The following is a 22011-nucleotide window of genomic DNA, read 5'->3' as shown; positions in this document are numbered from 1 at the left end:
GATGCCCACCATCCAGGTCATGGCATCTTGCAGCTACCATCGGGAAGGAGATACAGAAACCACTGTTCCACAAGGGACCTGCCCCTCTCTAACGCACTGTGAATCCAGACATTTAGTAAAATGATTATGTTTTATTGCGTGTCTGTGTGGCTGACAGGGGTGAGGGCGGCATGTTATCTTCAATGTACAGAAATATCCCCCTTCTGAATGAACAAGATGGGAATTTTTTTTTAGAACCAATTTTAATTCATCTGGAAACCAAAACAATAAAAAAATGTATTGTTTCTATATCTTGCACAATTTATTTTAATTACCACACCACCAGGTTCAAGAACAAATGCTTCTCTTCAACCTTTTGGTTCTTGAATCAATCTGCAAAATCCTGATCACTACCATTTAGTAACACTATTGCCTCTTCAAACTAAAATGGCCATTTTTTTGTTCTTTCTTGTAACAATTGTTCAGAATTTATGTTTTTCCTGTGAATGGTGCTTACCTGATGCTCTGTGCCTGCATTGTTGCTGCAAGTAAGTTTTTCATTGCACGTGTACTTGTGCAAATGGCAATAAGCTCGATCTGACCAACCTTTAATACTTATGACTAATCAAACTATAACCCTCACAATTTAAGTTCATAAATGACCCAGAACAGTCATAAATTTTGGATAAAGGTTCTATTTTTTGCAAGACGCACAAAGTGCTGGAGGAACTCACCAGGCCAGGCAGCATCAATGGAAATCAATAAACGGTCGACATTTTGGGCCGAGACCCTTCTTCAGGACTGGAAAGGAAGGGGGAAGAAGCCAGAATAAAAAGGTGGGAGGAGGGAAGGAGGATAGATACAAGGTGAAGTCAGGGGGGTGGGAAAGGTAAAAGGGCTGATGGGAGAGGAGAAAGGACCGTAGGATAAAGGGAAGAGGGGAGGGACCTGGGGGAAGTGATAGGCCGGTGAGAAGAGTTCTGTTTCTTCCTTTATGCATAGAAGTATTTTCTATTTTCACTCATGGATGACTGGAATAATAAATTTTTAGATTCTACCTGCTGCTGTTCTGAGATTCCATGTCAAGTGAACTGAGGAAGTAAAGTCGAAAGTAAATCAGCTGTCCTTAAAATCATGAAAATTTCATTTTAACTTTTGAAATTTCTTTGGAAGTTAACATAGTGGGGAAACGTTGGCGTTGGATGCTAATGCCTTTGTGATCCAAAGGTTCTTTGGACGTCAAGGAAGAGACATAAACTTGTGATCATGATCCTTTTATTAAGTGTTACAAGAGGAAAGGCTGCGTGGTGAGAGACAAAGAGGGAAGGAGAAAGAGAAGGAGGTGCGAAGAGCAAACGTGTCAGGAAAAGAGGGTAAAAAATAAAAGAGTGAACTAAGATGGTCTGCTCTTCTTATACCTGATCACCAATTCCATTGAAATTCCAAGAGCTAGCAGTTAAGTCCGGTTGAAGGGCCTCGACCTGAAACGTTGACTGTTTACTCTTTCTGTAGATGCTGCCTGACTTACTGAGTTCCTCCAGCATTGTGTGTGTGTGTGTAACCAATTAAATAGCCAGATTCAAGCAATATAATACCCACTAATGAAACCAAGAAGTTTCTAGAACAATACAGAGGGAAGTTGAACCACTTTAAAACTCACTGAACAATCTCGGGTATACAGGTAATTATATAACAATATAAACAAGCACAGGAATGTTCCTTCTGCTCCAGCCCTTTACCCTTCCCACTAACCTGTCCTCACCTAAAATCATCTAGCTAGCCTCCTTCCCCTCCCCCACCTTTTTTATTCTGGCATCTTCCCCCTTCCTTCTCAGCCTGAAGGGCCTTGGCACACAACGTCAACTGTTTATGCAGTTCCATAGATGTTCCCTGGCCTGCTGAGTCCCTGCCGCAGTTTTTAGCATTGGCATATTAAACTACAACAAAAATAACAATTCTACAGCCCAGTCCAACATAGACCTAACAGAGCAGAAGCCCCTCATTGTTAAATTAAGGAGAAAACCAAACAAACTTAATCAAGGAGTCAGAAGAAATAGAATTAGCTCAAAACAATCTGATTCCTGTCCAATTGATCAATGTTGGATTGAGACTTTCTCTGGATTTTTTCAGTCTTATGGTTTTTATATTGTGTTTTTGCCCATTCTTTCTTTTTTTGTGCAGGGGAAGGGGGAATCGGGCTGATTTTCTTGTTGCAATTCATGTGGGGGGGGGGGCTGGTGTTTTCCTTGCATTCTGTGCAAGTGGAGGAGGATTTAGGGGCCAACGTTCTTGCTGCATTCTGTGTGAGCAAAAGGGGAATTGGGGGCCGACATTCTTGTTGCGTTTCGAACTGGGGGAGCAGGGTCTGGGGGAATGTTTGGTGATTATGTTGTTGTTCTTATTTTGAGCTGGGGGTGGGGGATGGGTCTGCTGTTTCTCTCTGAATTGACTTCCATGGGTTTTCTTTGTTTCCTGGCTATCTGGAGAAGAAGAATCTCAGAGTTGTGTATTGCATGCACAGTTTGATGATAAATGAACCTTTGAACCTGACTCAAGTTTTGCTTGCCAAATTTGTGGTAGAGAATTGCACCTTATCACACACCTGATCCTGCTGTTAAATCTCTCCTCTCCATTTCCTTTTCATCCTGAAGCCTGTTTCTCTCCTACTTGTCGCAGCTTTAAAGGTCCCTGACTGGAAACATTGGCTGTTTATCTTTCTCCTAAGAGGTTTTGTCTGACTGGCCAAACCCTTTTTAGCATTTGCTGTTTTTATTTTCCATGAAAAACCAATATAAAATTGAAGGTTATTAGTCAGGGCATGAAAGGATACTGGAGAAAGGCAGGAGATTGGGGCTGAGAGGGAAAATGGATCAGCCATGATGAAATGACTGAGCAGACTTGACAGTCAAATGGCCTAATTCTGCTCCTACATCTTATGGTCTAATTAAATCAAATCATTTTGTTTTGTGTAGGTTAATAATTCTGCATCATTCTACCCACTCGGTGGAAACTTCTTCACCACGTTCTCTTTTTGCTACTTGGGCAGGAGGTACGGGAGCTTTAGGTCCCACGCTACCAGGTTCAGGAACAGTTACTAGCCTACCTCCTGAACAGGTGCAGATAATTCCACTCACCGCAAATCTGAATGGACGCCAGAACCTACAGACTCATTTACAAGGACTCTCTACAACCCATGCTCTCAGTGTTACTTTTATTCGCACAGATCGTCTTCTTTTGCACAATGGTTATTTGTTAGTCTTTGTCTGTTGTACGTAGAGCTTTTCACAAATTCTATGGTATTTCTTTATTTCCTGTTAATGCCTGCAAGAAAATGAATCTCAAGGTAACATAAGGTACCTTGACAGTAAATTTACTTTGAATTGTCCTCAACCTCTGTCAAATGCCTTTACTAATCTCCAGGAATGTACATCAAGTTATTAACTTCTCTCCTAAGGGAAAGTTTAAACCCTTGACAATTTTGTACACTTCAATTAAATATTTCCTCAGCGCCCTACATAGGAAATCAACTCTAGACCAGCCGACATCTCCTCAAAACTAAAACTCCCTGTTCCTGTAAAGACATTGTAGATAAGGAATTGAATGTTTCAGTATTGAATTTAATTGTTCACTCAGCTTTCACAGAATCTTATTAAGAGAAGAGTCGGATACTTACAATAATTGTCTTGTCCTGGAGGGCGGTAAAAGGAGAGGCCCAGCGAGATGATAGCCGCAATTTCTAGGATAATTAATGTCACGTCTTGCAATGCTTCCCATACTAACTGCAGGAAGGTTTTTGCCTTTTTGGGAGGTATAAAGTTCTGACCAAATACTAGTTTCCGTTTATCGAGATCAGCTGGGTTGCCGGATAAACCTGCGGAAAGAAAGGAAAAACTTGGATGTTACCAACAAAGATCTCAATTGTCAATGAGATAAACTTCAAGCATTAATTTTAACACACAATCAACACAACAAAATGGCTAGATCTCACTTCCACTGTAGTTGGTTAAATGTCTCTGTTTTTAAGACTGGACATCCCACAGTTTGCCATCTATGTTGGGACAATACCTGGATAGTGACGAAGGGTCTCAACTCGTAACATTGAATGTCCATTTCCCTCCGTAAATGCTGCCTGACCCAATGAGTCCCTCCAGTGCTTTGTGTGTTGCTCTTGGAAGCTATAGCAGGTTATACAGCCACAGAAAGCACTAGAAAGCAGTATCCATCATCAAGCACCACCACCATCCAGGCCATGCTCTCTTCTCCCTACTACCATCTGGCAGGAGGAACAGAGCCTTAGTTTCCAGACCTTCAGATTCCGGACAGTTATACTCAAATCCCCTGAACTGGCATGGATCACTTTATTCACCGCTACTCTGAACTGGTTCTAAAGCCTGCAGGCTTACTTTGCAACTCATATTCTCAGTGTTATCTTTGATATTGGGCTTCAATTCGTCTTTTTTTGTCAGTTTTATGTAGAATTTTTCATAGATTCAATTGCATCTCTCCATTTTCATGTAAATGCTTGCAAGAAAATGAATCTCAAGGTAGTATGTAGTAATAATATACATACTTAGATAAGAAATTTTAATCTGACTTTGCGTCAAAGGAGACATGTCAAATTTCCTTAGCCTCCTGAGAGGTACAGGCCCTTCTGAGCTTTCTGGGCCATGAACTCATGATGTATCTGACTGTGAAGCACCCATTTACTCTCATCCTACTTGTTCAGTTGTTCTATGGAGAACTGGAGCAGGGCAACCATGCCCAAGGTCGCCCAAGGAAGAGGTACAAAGACAACCTCAAGTGGGCCAAACTCCAGCCCCGCGACCTTGAACACACTGCTGCTGATCGGTCCAAGTGGCGCAATCTACGCCCCAAGGCAGCAAACAGCTTCCAAGCCAACTGGCACATGCAGCACCTCAAGGCGAGTCAAGAAGGACACAGGAAGGCGTCCGCTCCTGCCCCAACAGGCGGTGCTCCTTGTCCCATCTGCAACCATATCTGCGCTTTGGACTTCGGCCTCAGAAGTCATATGCGTGCCCACAGACATTGACTGCGCAACACATCCGTCTTCCTCGGACTTCGAGAGACTACTACTACTTGTATAGTTCATGAGAATGATCCTGGGAGTGTCAGGGTTAACTTATGGGAGAGTTTGATGGCTCTGGGCCTGTACTCACTGTAGTTTAGAAGAACAAGGGAGATCTCATTGAAACCTATCGAATGTTTAGATATAGTAGATGTGGAGAGGATGCTTCCTATAGTGAGTGAGGCTAGGACCAGAGGGCACCGCCTTAGACACCCCTTTAGAACAGAGATGAGGAGGAATTTCATTAGTCAGAGAGTGGTGAATCTGTGGAATTCACTGCCATAGATGGCAGTGGAGGCTAAGTCATTGGGTATATTTAAAGTGGAGGTTGATAGTTCTCAGTTCGTAAGGGTGTCAAAGGTTATGGACAGAAGGCAGGAGAACAGGGGTGAGGAGGATAATAAATCAGCCATGATGGAAGGGCAGAGCAGACTCGATGGGCTGAATGGTCTAATTCAGTTCCTATGTCTTATGGTCTTATACTCCCCACTTCTCCATCAACCCTCCGCAAATTCTGTCACATGAGGGAGAATGTCCAGTAATCAACTGGCCTACCTACTAAACCAACTGGCTTGAACACTCTGAGTTTCTATCCTACTCCATTCTAATGTAGCAGCCAAGAGGAACCCTGCTGAATTCACTGGAGGCACAGGAGAATGCAGGTTTCTGGAACCTGGAGTGACAAACGCTGTTCGACCTGCTGAATTCCTTCAGCAGATTGTTTGTTGCTATTGAGTGCGGTAACTGGTTCTGTCAGTCAGGAGGTCATGACGCATCTCGAAACCAAATATAAAAGAAGCTACAGTTTCACATTAACATTTCAACACAGTTAAGAACCAAAAATAGTCTTGTTTATCCATTAAACAGATCCTATCGAGCTAATTTTCCAGGAGGTTTGGCTGTACTTTGTAAGGGTAAGGACATGCGGATTTGATGAGCCTATCAAACCCGTAGCTCAGCAACAAAAGGTAACGGAAGCACGGTTTGTGACAGGAACAAATGAGGTTGTGGAGACATCAGTTCTGATGGAAGGTTTTTATTCCACCCAACCACCACCACCTCTCTTCGCCGAAAGGGAAGATAAATATATCTAAGCTGGAACCAGAGGCAGCTGCTGGAATCTGAAGCAACAGAGGGTCAGTAACTTTAAATTCTTTGGTGTTACCGTATCAGAAGATCCGTCCCAGGACCAGCACCTAAGAGCCACCACAAAAAAAGGCACAACAGCACCCCTACCTCTTAGAAGAAGCTTACATAGATTTGGCATTTGACCTAAAACTTAGACCGACTCTGATAGGTGCACAGTGGAGAGTACTCTGACTGGCTGCATTACAGCCTGGTATGGAAACACCAATGCCCAGGAAGGCAAAAATCCACAGCAAGTGTCCATCACAAGCAAAACCCTTGCCCCCCCTGAGCCTATTTACATGGTGTGCTGCCACAAGCTAATTTTCCAGAAAACAAGAAAGCATCATCCATCATCGAGGACCCTCACCATCCAGGCCATGATCTTTTCTTGCTACCACCATTGGGCAGGAGGTGCGAGAGCGCTAGATCCCACATCACCAGGTTCAGGGACAATTATTATTACCCTTCAACCATCAGGCTCCTGAACTAGGGTCAATCGCCAGCTACAAATTCACTTTCAATGACTCTGCAACTCATACTCTCAGTATTATTATTTACATGCACTGTTTCTCTTCTTTTGCACATTAAGTCTTTATGTATAGTTTTCGTAATGATTTTATCTTGTTAGAAATGTGTAATGCCTGCAAGAAAATGCATCACAATCATTTTGATAATAAATTTACTTTGACATACACACAGATTGCTGGAAGAACTCAGCAGGTCAGGCAATGCCTATGGAAGGAAATGGAGAGTCTATGGTTCGAGCTGCGATGGTTTGCCTGGACTGACAGATACAAGGGTGAGAGTCAGTGAGGTGAAGGCGTATAGCAAGTGATGGGGAAAATAGGAAGAATTTTTTATGCTTCTTCTATGTTTAGCTAAAACCAGAGAGCACAGATATAAAGCAAAAAGAAACTGCTGGAGGAACTCAGTGGGTCAGGCAGCATCTGCGGAAGGTCGATGAATGGCCAATCAACGGTCAATGTTGCTTCTGGCAAACAGGGGCAAGAGAAGCAGTATGAAGTGTTGATAAGCAGATGGAGGAGGGGAGCATAGGAATGGCAACAGAGGCTGGGAGGTGATGGGTGGATCCAGGTGAGGAGTGCTGATAGGCAGATAGAGGAGGTGAGACCGGCAATGGTGACAGAGGCTGGGAGGTAATGGGTGGAGGTGACAAGGGGCTGCAGATACTGGGATCTGATTGGAGAGCATGGAATCAAATCAGGGAGGTGGGGCATGTAGATGGGAACAGTGGGGGGAAGGGACCCAGTGGGAGGAGTGTGTGGGTGATGGACAGGTGGTAACAGTGGGGGGAGGGGACCCAGTGGGAGGAGTGTGTGGGTGATGGACAGGTGGTAACAGTGGGGGGAGGGGACCCAGTGGGAGGAGTGTGTGGGTGATGGACAGGTGGGAACAGTGGGGGGAGGGGACCCAGTGGGAGGAGTGTGTGGGTGATGGACAGATGGGAACAGTGGGGGGAGGGGACCCAGTGGGAGGGGTGTGTGGGTGATGGACAGATGGGAACAGTGGGGGGGGAGGGGACCCAGTGGGAGGGGTGTGTGGGTGATGGACAGATGGGAACAGTACTGTATTTGTTAATTTGGAGTGATGAGTGAGCTTGTAAATCTGGTAGGAGCAAAGTATGTTGGGAATAGTGAGGATGGAGTGCTGTGGGAGGGGTGTGGGACAGGTGGCAGAGGAGGAAGCTCAAGGGTAGGGGGCAGCACAGGTGCAGACTCACGCATCCCTAAGACACCAGGCCAGGTCATTTGATTCCAAATAATTGGTTTATTGATTATTACAGAATGTCTCTCTGGTGCTTCCCACTCCCTCACCTCTCCCTTCCCCTCTCCCTGCCCCCTTCCCACTCTCAGTCCACAATAGAGACCCACATTAGAATCAGGTTTATCATCACTCACGTATGTCATGAAATTTGTCTTTTTTTGGGGCAGCAGTACAGTACAATAATATAAGATTACTGCAGTACAGTACTGTGCAAAAGTCTTAAGCACCCTCCTACTGTATATTCACGCACCTGAGACTTTTGCACAGTACTGTAGATCAAAACACACAGTGAAATGTGTCATTTTCCTTAATGACCAACATAGTCTGAGGATGTGCTAGGGGCAGCCCGCAGAGTGTTGACGCCAACATGGGACGCCCACAACTTGCTAACTCTAAGCCGTACATCTTTGGAGTGTGGAGCACCTGGAGGCACACAGTCTTGGGGAGAGTGTGCAAACTTCATACAGACAGCGGCAGGAACTGAACACTGATCTGATTCTTTAAGGCTACACTGCCATTCCATCAGGAAGAAGGCATGCCAGCAGCTCGACTTCGTTATCTCTTTGAAGGGATTTGGTTACGCCACCAACTATTTTTTTTACAAATTTCCACAGGTATACAGCGGACAGCATTCTGACTGGCTGCACCACCACCCGGTGTGGGGGGCTCCAATGTGCAGGATCAAAAAAGGGCGCAGAGGGTTGTAGACTTGGCCAGCTACGTCACAGGTACACCCTTCCCCACCATGAAGGACACCTTGAAAAGGCATAAACATGAGGAAGTCTGCAGATGCTGGAAATCCAAAGCAACACATGAAGACGGACAGAAGCTGCCCTTGAGCCTGCTAGTACGTGCTTTCAGGCTTTTGTACCTTCTGCATGATGGGGGAGGGGAGGAGAGAGAACGTCCAGGGTGGGCGGGTGTCTTTGACTTAGCTGGTTGCTTTACCGAAGCAGTGGGAAATGTAGACAGAGCCCTTGGAGGGGAGGACAGTTTCCATCACGAGCTGACCTATGTTCAAACTCTCTGCAGTTAAAAGCTCGAACTAATGCATTACAATTAAAAATTATTCCCAATATAAAGAATAAATGTTGAAGTGTAATGGCCATTCCCAGCCTGAGTGACATATTTATCTGTGCGTTAATTCAATAACAGTATCTCATGATGCTTTTTCCAAAACTAAGCTGCCCAGATAGATATAGGAAAATGGAACTGCGTGCATCACAAATCTCAAGAGAAGGCTGAGACACACGAGGGATATTCACTGGGAGAGCAGCAACTGCATGATTATTACAGCCGCAGCCCATGAATATTTTGGGCTGATGAACATGAATGATGGAAGAAAGAATAACATCATTCAGACCAGCAGGACAGCTCACGTCTTGCCTGCCTGTTATTTTATTTTTAAAATGATCTCATCTGCGCTTTCATCTATTTCATATTCCAGAAGGAGAAGGGCAAAATGTAGTATGGATTTTATTTATTGATTGATTGAGATACAGCACAGAATAGGCTGTTCGAGTCACGCTGCCCAGCAAATCCCCTGATTTAACCACAGGCTAATCACGGGACAATTTACATTGACCAATTAACCTACCAATCGGTGCGTGTCTGGACTGTGGGAGGAAACTGGGAGCACCCGGAGGAAGCCCACGTCATCAGGGGAAGAACGTACAAACTCCTTACAGGCAGTGGCGGGAATTGAACCCTCGGTTGCCTGTACTGTAAAGCATTGTGCCAACCGCTACCCTTTCTTTATTAAGAATGTTCAAGAAGAATCCAGTGGTGGATCCCAGCAATGAGAGGTGCTTCCATATTAAACAATTCCCTAAACCAACACTTGATGGAAGTCACCAGGTTTGTGATTACTTTGAATGGCAGGGCAGGCTTGAGGGGGCTGCTGCCCTACACAGAGTCAGAGTCATAGACAACCATAGCAAGTTCTCGAGGTTGTTTATAGTAACTTAAGGTTGTCCTGGCCGGGGGTGGGGGGGTGGTGTTGAAAGGGGAAGGGAGGTAGTGGGGATAAACTCCCACTATTAAATGTTCCCAATGACGTGCATCTCAAATAGCCTCTGACAACCAAGTCCAGCTCCTGGTCTTCACGTGTGGCTTAGCTACTAAGCCTGGCGGAACTGCTTCTACTGACAAGAGAAGCGGTAAAGGCGGGTTACTGCTGCCTTTCAGCAGACAGAGCTTGTCAGCCGTGACCAGGGGGAGGAAACCTTTGATTTTAAAGCTCGGCTGCCTTGTGGCTATACCCATTCATGGAGAAGGCTTCGGGAGTAAACCCCAAGGGAAAATCCCGAGCTGGGGTCCCTAAGGCAGTCCTACGTTGAGCTCAACACTGACAGACAACACCTGCAACGCTGCTAGTTCTGAACGGTATCGGTTCCTACTGGTTCTCTAGATTCATCCGCTGCGTGGAGAGGGAGAGTCTGCTACATGGGTAACAGTTTGCTCTCCATATCATATTGACCTGGCTTGGATACCGACTGACGGCAGCCACGTTGACAGCTAGGACACATCAGCCATGGTTGACCCAGAGCACTGCAGGACCTCAAGATACATACTCTGATAATAAATTTTACTTTGACTTTGATGGTGCAGGGTTACCTATATTCTTGAGGCAGAGTTTAGAGTGATGCCGTCAACTATTTCAATTACTGGGTGCCATGGTGTACTGTCTCCTGCACCAAATGTCACTATTTTCTGCAGATTTTCAATCGGAGAGCCTTTGAGACGAAAAGTCAGAGTACTACAGCACAGACATAGGCCTTCAGCCCATTTAATCTGTGCTGAACTGTTATTTTGCCTAGTCCCATCGACTTCCACGTTTCATAACCTTCTCACCCATCGACTTATCCAAACTTCTCTTAAATGTTGCAATCAAACTCGCATTCACCATTTCCGCTGGCAGCACGTTCCTCCTGAACTCAGATTCCTTTTAAATATTTCACCATTCACCCTTAACCCATGACCCTCGATCTCTGGACTCACCCAACCTCAATGGAGAAAGCCTGTTTGCATTTACCCCATTTGTATTCCTCGTAACATTGTGTACCTCTGTCAAGTACCCCCTCATTCCAGGGAATAAAGTCCCAACCTGGAGCTCTTGTGTTAGATGTCAGGAAGCTATCAGAATTCTATGTTCTGGGTGGGGACTTGCAGTTGATGCCTATTTACGACTTCCTGGAGTCTTGGTTATACAGCGCACAGAAAAGAGGCCCTTCGGCCCAACAGATCCATGCCGATCAAGGTCAGAAGCAGGTTTAGTCATCAAATGTACATCGAAGCATACAGTAAAATGTGTCATTTGCATTAACAACCAACACAGCCAAGGATGCGCAGGGGGCAGCCCACAAGTGTCGCCACATGTTCTCCATGGTGCCACCCCCACTGGCAGAAACAAAATGACATAAAACGTTGAGGCTGGGGAGAGGATCTGATCTTAAGTGTTGCTAAGCAGAGGGATCTTGGGATCCAAGTTCATAGCACCACAGAAATTACCACACAGGTCTGTAAGGTGGTTATGAAGGCTTATGGAATGATTGCTTTTATTAGTCAAGGCACTGAATCAGAACCAGGTTTATTATCACCGGCGTGTGATGTGAAATTTGTTAACTTAGCAGCAGCAGTTCAATGCAATACATAATCTAGCAGAGAGAGAAAAAAATAACGAATAAAATAAAACATAATAATAAATAAACAAGTAAATCAATTATGTGCATTGAATAGATTATCAAAAAATGAGCAAAAACAGTAATACTGTACATTAGAAAAAGAGAGGTAGTGTCCAAAGCTTCAAATCTCATTCAGGAATCGGATGGCAGAGGGGAAGAAGCTGTTCCTCAAAAGTCAAGAGGTTAGATTGCAACTTTATAAAACTCTGGTTAGGCCAGATCTGAAGTGTTGCATGCAGTTCTGGACACCCCACTAGAGGAAGAATTTTGGAGAGGGTAAGTCAATGGTGATAGATTATGCGGTATTGTAGCGCAGTGGTTAGCAGTACAGGTGACCAGGGTTTGGTTCCTGTTGCTGCCTGTGAGGAGTTTGGATGTTCTCCCCGTGACCACTTGGGTTTCCTCCCAAAGGCGTACCGGTTGGTAGGTTAATTGGTCGTGATAAACTGTCATGTGATTAGGCTATGTTTAAATCGGGGATTTGCTGGGCAGTGCAGTTCGTAGGGCTGGATGGGCCCATTCCCTGCTGCACCTCAATTTAAAAAAAATAAAAATTACTAGCATTGTTTTAAATTCAGAATCAGAATCAGTTTTAACATCACCAGTGTATGCCACGAAATTTGTTAACTTTGCGTCAACAGGGCAATGCAATACATAATAATAGAAAAAAAATCTGTGAATTACAGTAAGTATATGGGCCAGCTGTGGTGCAGTGGCATCAGCACTGGACTTCAAGGCAGATGGTCCTGAGTTCAAACCCAGCTGGGACCCAACCTGGGCAGCAGCAGAATCCACGCAGGAGAAAGGCCTTGCAATCAACCTGCCGCGAAAACCCAATGATTCATGAGGTCACGAAGAGTCGGACTCGACTAAATAACTGAACCAACAAAATATTTATTTACATTAAATAAATACAGGCGTCCCCTGCTTTACAATTTACAATAGCACATTACAGGCCCTTCGGCCCACAATGTTGTTCTGACCCTCAAACCCTGCCTCCCATATAACCCCCCCACCTTAAATTCCTCCATATACCTGTCTAGTAGTCTCTTAAACTTCACTAGTGTATCTGCCTCCACCACTGACTCAGGCAGTGCATTCCACACACCAACCACTCTCTGAGTAAAAAACCTTCCTCTAATATCCCCCTTGAACTTCCCTCCCCTTACCTTAAAGCCATGCTTTACGAATGTTTGCTTTACGCCACTTCACTTTTAAGAAAGACCTACATTACTAACCTGTTTTCGCATTACAAAGGGGATTTTCGCTTTAATGAAAATTTTTCCCATATAAATTAATGGTTCTTCTCTTTACGCCATTTTGGCTTAAGAAAGGTTTTGCAGGAATGCTCTACCTTTGTAAAGGTGGAAGGACACCTGTAGTGCAAAAATAGAAATACAAGAGGTACTGAAGTAGTGTTCACGGGTTCAATGTCCATTCAGAAATCGGGTGGCAGAGGGGAAGAAGATGTTTCTGAATTGTTGAATGTGTGCCTCTTTCCTGATGGTAGCAGTGAGAACAAGGTATGACCTGGGTGATGGGGGTCCGTAATATATATATTGAATATTATGGTACAGGGGGAAGCATCCTTTAAATTGTGACCTACAAAGTCAGAATCTAAGCAGCAGAAGTATTTTTGACATATGTTTTTAATTCGTGCAAAACTTCTGTGGAATGATCTGGAGAATTTTATCCAACTCTCAGTAAATCCCACTGCATTTGAACAATATTGTTGTTTCTGCTGCAGTCCAAATATTTCCTCGTCTGAATTTTAATATTTTCCATCCAATTGGTTAAACTTCCAGTTCTGCTCATTTCATTATAGGAAAGATGTATATGTTTTGGAGAGTGTGTAGAGGAGATTCAAAACTTTGGGAGGTTCAAAGTCCATTTATTATCAAAGTATATAAAACCATGAGGTTCATCTTCTTTCATGCAGCCACAAAACAAAGAACCACAAAAGAAACCATTAAAAAGAATGTCAAACAATAAAAAAATAAACAAATAACATTCAGAACTAAGGTTCACGAAAGTGAGTCCATAGCCACAAACACAGTTCATCACTGCAGCTGGTTCAGGAGCCTGTTAGTTTGCAGGCCACAGCCTCAGTTCAGCACACAGACAGGTAAACCTCACAGTGAGCTGAACATCGACCCATCTCTTGTCTCCCTTCCCGACACCCTGACCTTTTCAATCTGGCCTGGTGCTAAACATTGGCTCATTCCTCATTCTTGGACTGGGGTTGCCACCTCTGTTCCAGCAATAACCCAACATTGACTTGCTCCTCACTCTTGGGCCTGGGCTCTGCTGCCTAAATTCAGCCTGCACCCAACCTTTTCAACCTGGCCTGACATTTAAATCGGCCAAATATCAGCTCGCTCCTCGCTCTCTGAGCTAGGTTCTGCCGCCTGAATGTGGCTTGTACTCAACCTTTTCAAAATGGCCTGGGGTTTAAGTTAGCCAAACATTGGCTTGATTTTCACCCCCGGACCCAGACCCTGCTGCCTTGATTTGGCCTGTACCTGCCACACCATAACCTCGAGACTCCAGTTCACAACGCAAAAATGCCAGTTCATACAGGCGGTTGAAAAGCACGACTCTGAAACGGAAGTTGCAGACTATTGATTGCAGTGATCATTGTCCAGAAAGACTGTGATTAATAGAGAAAATAGCAGATTTGTTTGACAGATCGGTAAGGCAGCACCGTGTACCACCAGCACCATTTTAAACCGGAAGCTAACTGGGAGGTTATCGAGGCACAGATTGAGTGGACAGCCAATGAATTTCTCCCAGAATGGAAACGGCTAATAGGAGGAGGCATGATTTTAAGATGATTGGAGGAAAGTACAGGGGAGACGTCAGAGATTAGTGGGTAGTAGTAGGGTGTATGGAATGCACTGCTAGGGGCGGCAGTGAAGGCAGATCCATTAGGGACATTTAAGAAACACTTAGGCAGACACATGGATGATAGAAAAATGGAGGGTCTACTGTAATGTATTTAATATTTGAATAATATTGTAAATACATTGTTTGATTGAACATTTGTTGTTGTTTACATAATTCATCATGGGTTATATGTAGAAATATGTGAATTGCATACATCATTATACAACTGCATTATTATGTGTGTGCCTCACTGAAGAAATGAAGTACACACGTATCCCAGGCTTTCGATTAGTTACGAAACATAACCACACGGGAGGGAAGGGCTAGATTAATCCCAGAGTAGGTTAAAAGGTTGGCACCAGGGCTGCAATTTTCTACATTCTATGCTCCAGCTACGGAGAGGCTATTTTGGAACTCCAGGTAAAGAGATCCTCATAAAGGAGGCACTGCAGTCTGATTGTTTGGCCAGTTGCATTTCCACTGCAGCCTATTCTCATTTAATCAATGCAGCCGGCTTTCGCATTACCAAGGTTCCATCGGACATCAATACCTTTTGGCTCTGTGCCAACCAATACGAGCCGTGGAAACATCTCTCTGTGGGAAATGGGGCTTCAATTCTGTGTCAATGGCATGATTGCGCACTATGATGCTCAAGGCAGCCATTCATCCTGACTATAAAATTGATGCTCTGAACTTAACAGTCAACGCAAATTCAATGTCCCCCATCCCAATGTCCCTCGGATTGACAAGCAGGATTCTCAAAGTCAAAGTGATGGCAAATTGATTGTCCACGTAAGTATATGTTACTATATACGACCTTCAGATTCATTTATTTAGAGCAGGGGTTCCCAATAATTTTTATGCCATGTCCCCTAGCATTAACTGAGCAGGTTGGGAACTCCTGATTTAGATACAGTGTGGAACAAACCTTTCTAGTTCAATGAGCCAGATTACCCAGCACCCCTTCTATTTAACCCTAGCCCGGGGGTCGGCAACCCGCGGCTCCGGAGCCACATGTGGCTCTTTTACGTCTGTGCTGTGGCTCCCTGTTGCTTTGGGAAATAATTGGTTGTGGCGACCCTTTTCCTGGCACATCCGAACCGACTCACAATTAGATAGCCTACGGGGGTTTGCGAGCACAGAGCTTTGGAGCCTCTGCGCCATGGGAGGCAGGTTGAGGGAGGCTTAAAAGTGAGGCTGAAGATTTCGAATAAAGTTTTTTCCTTCGACTGCAGTTACCGACTCCGTGTCGTAATTTTAGCGCTGCGTGTAGCACACCGCTACATGGTCAGTATTTAATTAAAATGTATTTTATGTTAGTTTGTTAGTTTTTGAAATGTAAATCTAAATTTGAAGATTATTGTGATCTTGTACAATCTAAATAAGACGTTGTGGCGGGCGACCCATTTCCTGACACATCCGAACCGGCTCACAATTAGCCAGCGTTCAGGCTAAGGGAGATAGCCTACGGGGGTTTGTGAGTACGTGTCTTTTGCAGCATCCGCGCCCATGGGGGGCGGGTTGAGGGAGGCTTAAAAGCAAGGCTGTTTAGTTCAAATAAAGCTATCTTTGACTGCAGTTTACTGACTGCTTGTAGCACACCGCTACAACGTGTTTTTATCGCTGGCTGTCCAGAGCGGAGGTGCTGAAACGCTTTGTCGTGTGTCTGGAAGAAGTGAAAACATTCCTGGGCAGCAAAGGGCTCACCTTTCCTGAGCTGGAACAGCCAGAGTGGCTGGAAAAGCTACACTTCATGGTAGACATGACAGCGCACCTGAACACGCTGAACACAGCTCTTCAACGGGGTAAGGACGTACAGCCCTGCACATGTTGGAGGATGTTTTGGCATTCGAGCGCAAGTTGACAGTGCTTGCCAGAGATTTACAGAAAGGCACATTGTCTCACTTCCCCAATTTGAGAGAGTTCAAACAAGGTCACGACATGATAAATTCGGAGTATTTACATTCTGCAATCATCGCAATGCAAACATCGTTTGGGAAACGCTTCTGTGAGTTCAGAGAGTTCATTATCCTTCCCTAAGCATCGATCCATCCCTACTGAATACGACTGCATTGTCAGGTGTGAGTCAACCTGAACAAGGATGATAAATATTTTAATTGCCTATTATTTAACGTATATTCATATGTTTTCATTGTTCAGTGAAATAGTCCTTTTATTTTTCAGGTTGACAGCTGGCTGACGTTATTTTTGGTTTGCTGCTGGCGGCAAATTTAAGTTTGGCGTTTTTCATAAATACAAGAAGGACTCAAATAGACGTCGAGTATTTTACTTAAAAGTAACCTTCAACCCAACGTCTTTTTTTCGGAGGTCAAAATGTTTTTGTTGCATGCAGAAATGTAATTTCGTTTTCTCTGCAGGAGTTCATCAATTTCATAAATGCAACACATTATAGTTTGTTTATACATAGCATAAAGGCAAAACAAAACGTTGTATGCAGTGTTATTTCATTTTAAATGTCAAACGGGTTTTGCGGCTCCCAGTGTTTTCTTTTCTGTGGGAAACGGGTCCAAGTGGCTCTTTCAGTGGTAAAGGTTGCTGACCCCTGCCCTAGCCTAATCAGAGGCCAATATATATTGACCAATTAGCCTACTACCCCACACATCTTTGACTGTGGGACGAAACTGGAGCACCTAGAGTAAACCCATTCGCACACGGGAAGAATGTGCAAACTTTCTGTTAGAGAATGACAGAACTGAACTCCCAACGTCGATGCTCAAAGCTGTAACAAGCATCACGCTGACCACTACGCCACTGTGGAGCCCCACGTTACCCTGCTGGCAAATACGGGGAAATAAAGGAATACAATAGAACTTATGAAAATCTATACGTGAACAAAGACTGACAAACAACTGTGGCGAAGAAGACAGACGGTGCAAATAAAAATAAATGATATCGAGAACATGAGTTATGGAGTCGTTGAAAGTGAGCCTGTCGGTCAGGAGTTCCCAACCTGGGGTCCATGGACTCCTCGGCTAATGGTAAGGCTCCATGGCATAAAAATGGCTTGGGCACCCCTGCTGTAGGGTGTGAAATCAGTTCAGAGTTGAGGTGAGTGAAGTTATCCACCTGATGGTTGAAATGAATTGACTTTATTCCCCTCACATCCTTCACATACATGAGGAGTAAAAATCTTTATGTTACCTCTCTGCCAAAATGTGCAATTATAGTAATTTATAATAACTAGAACAGTCAATGTAACATAGAAATACACTCAAATCAGCGTGAGTTCGTCAGCCTGATGGCCTGGTGGAAGAAGCCTGGCTTTTATGCTGCGGTACCGTATCCCGGATGGTAGCAGCTGGAATAGATTGTGGTTGGGGTGACCTGGGTCCCCAGTGATCCTTCGGGCCCTTTTTACACACCTGTCTCTCTAAATGTCCTGAATCATGGGAAGTTCACAACCACAGATGCGCTGGGCTGTCTGCACCACTCTGCAGAATCCTGCGATTAAGGAAGGTACAGTTCCCATACCAGCCAGTCCGGATGCTCTCAATTGTGCCCCTGTAGAAAGTTCCTAGAATTTGGGGGCCCATACCAAACCTCCTCAACTGTCTCAGGCAAAAGAGGCGCTGTTGTGCTTTTTTCATCACACAGCTGGTGTATACAGACCATGTGAGGCCCTCAGTGATGTTGAATGCCAAGGAACTTAAAGCTGTTTCCCCTCTCAACCCCGATCTATTGATGTCAATGGAGGATACTAACTCTTCCTGAACCTGGTGGTGTGGGACCTGAGATTCCTAGACCTCCTGGCCCGGATGGCGGGGGGTGGGGCGCTTGATGACAGATGTTGCTTTCAAGTTCAAGTTTAATTATCATTCGACCGTACATGAAGGAGGCCCGCCATTGGTCGACGCTGACCATGGGTATTGTGTCCTATCTGTTTATGTGATATACAAGCCAGTATACAAGTCAGGGCAGTACACATGAATACAGCCAAACCAAACAGTGTTGCTCCAGGGCCAAGGTACCAAATGCAGCACCAATAGTTATACCCAGCACAGGACAATAAGATAGCAGTAAACATACAGTCACACAAAAAAATACAGCCTGAGTCACTGACTGACATGCGCTGTAAACTGGTGGTGTATGGGTGTTGTCAGCAAGAACAAATTCTCAGCCGTCCACAGACGAATGTACATACACGATGCTCGTCTTCCAATCGAACCCTGGAGGGCAGAACTGATGGGAGGTGCAAGCCCCCAATCCAGCAAGATGCAGCGCAATACCACCTACGGCGTCTCCCCTCCTGAACATCTCTGCGGCATGAGGCCTAGTCATCGCAACAAAAGAGGCCACGTAGCTCCCCGCGGCTTTGGGTCTCGCCAATAAACCAGTGGACCAGACCTGCAGTATTTTACATTATCGGTGTGCAACAGGGTCTTCTGATCGCCAAGAAAAACATTCAAGCTGATCGCTTGCTGTGAAACGAGCATCAACTCCAACGTTTACCTGTAGCGGACAGCAACGCGGTCTGCACCAAATCTAACTCCTCCAGCTCCTCTGCAACTCGCTGATTAGATCAGATTCAACTTTATTGTCATTGTGCCGAGTACAGATACCAAGCCAATGAAATGCAGTTAGCCTCTAACCAGAAATGCAAAGAATAGTGGTATTTACAAAATAACTGCGAATAAAAAGTGCTACAGCACCCAAATATAAAACTACTGAGACAGTACAAAATGGGTGCAATACTGCTTAGAGCTGGGGATAGACCTGCATTACCTGAAGCTCTTCATGTCCAGCATTGTCTTGCGATTGTAAACAAAAGTTTAACAAAGACAAAAACACCTTTGGTTGGCCTCAGAGAGGCCTCTGCATCGGAAGGCGCCACCAACTTACCAGATATAATTAATTAAAAACATCAATAATGTTCTTTTCCAAATATTGATACTTAAGAGTTCATCAGGAGTAATTTGCATACATCTAAGATTCCCGCCACGGCCTGTAGGGAGTTTGTACGTTCTCCCCGTGACCGCATGGGTTTCCTCCGGGTGCTCCAGTTTCCTCCCGCAGTCCAGCAAAGTACCAGTTAGTTGGCTAATTGGTCAGTGTAACCTGTCCCGTGATTAGGATAAGATTAAATTGGGGGACGCTGGGCGGCACAGCTTGAAGGACCTGAAAGGCCTATTTGGTGCAGTAACTCAATAGACAATAAATACACCAGACAGTTGAAAGGATCAGAATAGTAACACAGCTTTTAATCACCAGACCAAGCAAACATCCGCTAAATGTAGATTGCCAACACACCTCAGTCAGTTCCTAGCCCATTTCCTAAACTGCTTTCACTAAACTCTGACACCATCCGAGCTTGCCAGCCAGTGACTAAAGATGGCTAATCCTCTGAAATCCTATTTGGAAAAAAAGTCAGCTGCCAAACACTAATACATCTAAGCAAACGAGCGATTTTACAATCGCTCCTGACTACAACAGTGGCACAAGCTCCTGAATCTGCGTGGATAACTTCACTCACCGCAACTCTGAACCGACTTCGCAGCCTATGGACTCACTTTCAAGGACTCTACAACTCATGTTCTTGGTATTATTTATTTGTAAAATGCGTCTTCTTTTGCACATTCGTTTGTCGGTCTTTGCTTTTGTATAGTTTTGCACATATTAATAGAATATTCCCCCACATCACACTCAGGATGTTGTGTCATCCCTTTTAACCAACTCTGAGATTAAAGATAACTATTTTTCTATCATCCTTGAGCCCATCTCTAGGAATTTAACAGAACACCAATAAATACTTTGCACAGTTTGTCTTCTTTTACACATTAGTTGTTTGACAGCCTTTGTTTATAAATAGTCTTTCATAAACTCCACTGCATTTTATTTTGCTTTCCTGTGAATGCCTGTAAGAAATTGAGTCTCAAGGCAGAATATGATGACATGTAGGTACTTTGATAATAAACAACTTTGAACATTGAACTAGTTGAAATCAGCTCACTTTATTGTTCAGATCACATGATGGTCTGTTTGTGACCACTAATTGGTAAATTGCTTTATTATGTACCAAAGTAGTGGAAAAGCTCGTCTTGCTCACTGTTCATGCAGGTCAATTCATTACAACTGTGCATTGAGGTAACACAAGGCAAAGTAACAATGGAATATACTCAGTGGCCACTTTATTAGGTACACTGCTACACTTGCTAGCTAATGCAACTTTTAATCAGCCAATCAAGTGGCAGCAACTCAATGCATAAAAGCATGCAGACATGGTCAATAGGTTCAGTTGTTGTTCAGAGCCAAACATCAGAATGGGGAAGAAATGTGATCCAAGTGACTTTGACCGTGGAATGATTGCTGGTGCCAGACAGGGTGGTTTGAGTATCTCAGAAACTGGGATCCTGGGATTTTCACACACAACAGTCTCTAGAGTTTACAGAGAATGGTGGAAAAACAAAGAAACAACATCCAGTGAGTGGCAAATCTGCAGGTGAAAATGGCTTGTTAATGTGAGAGGTCAGAGGAGAATGGCCAGACTGGTTCAAGCTGACAGAAAGGTGACAGTAATTCAAATAGCCACACGGTACAACAGCAGTGTGCAGAAGAGCATCTCTGAATGCACAACATGTCAAACCTTGAAGTGGATGGGCTACAGCAGCAGAAGACCATGAACACACACTTAGTGGCCACTTCATTAGGTAATAGGGCGCCGTGGTAACATGGGGTTAGTGCGACAGTATTACAGCTCGAGCCGTCGGAGATTACTGTTCCAATTCCAGTACCGTCTGTAAGGAGTTTCTATATTACCCCGTGACCACATGGTTTCCACTGGCTGCTCTGGTTTCCTCCCACAGTCCAACAGTAGATTAATTAGTCATTATAATATTGTCCTATGATTAGCCACATGTGAAGGGTATATGAGGAAGATTTGATGGCTCTGGGCCTGTATTTGCTGGGGTTTAGAAGAATTATACCCATCAAATATTATAAGGCCCAGATAGAGTGGATGTTGAGAGGATTTTTCCTACACTGTGCGAGTCTACGACCAGAGGGCACAGCCTCAGAATAGGACGTTCCTTGAGAAAAGAGATGAAGTGGAATTTCTTTCAGTAGAGGGTTGTGAATCTGTGGAACTCATTATCACAGGTGGCTGTGGAGGCCAAGTCATTGGGTAAATTTAATGCAGAGGCTGATTAGTTAGGGCGAAGAAAACGTTAGTTAGGTTGAGAGGGAAATCAGCCATGTGAGCAAGGAGATCCAACAGCAGGTTCTACATCCCTTTCTGGCTGCTCCCTGCGATCATTAAGGTGATGACCCACCCATTACCCTCGACACAGTTTACTGCCCAAACCATATATCTCTTCATTAAGTACAGGAACACTGATGGCTTCCACAACCTAAAGGAGCAGAAGTAGGCCATTTGGCCCACTGAGTCTGCTCCGCCATTTCATCATAGCTGATCCATTTTCCCTCTCACCCTCAATCTCCTGCCTTCTC

General features: G+C 44.4%; 1 protein-coding gene across 9 annotated transcripts in view; it reads right to left on the bottom strand.

Moving 5' to 3' along the window:
- Positions 1–22011, bottom strand: part of LOC132380994 (plasma membrane calcium-transporting ATPase 1-like) — a 344539-nt gene that overhangs the window by 125745 nt on the left and 196783 nt on the right. For all 9 annotated transcript variants that reach the window (XM_059950036.1, XM_059950039.1, XM_059950041.1 and 6 more), the window contains one exon: positions 3653–3850. In XM_059950036.1, the coding sequence (XP_059806019.1) occupies positions 3653–3850 (198 nt within the window). The remainder of the gene's footprint in view (positions 1–3652; positions 3851–22011) is intronic.

This window comes from Hypanus sabinus, chromosome 25 (assembly GCF_030144855.1).
Source record: "Hypanus sabinus isolate sHypSab1 chromosome 25, sHypSab1.hap1, whole genome shotgun sequence".
Lineage (NCBI taxonomy): Eukaryota > Metazoa > Chordata > Chondrichthyes > Myliobatiformes > Dasyatidae > Hypanus > Hypanus sabinus.
Note: the sequence above shows the minus strand (reverse complement) of the source record. Positions and strands in the feature narration are given on the sequence as shown.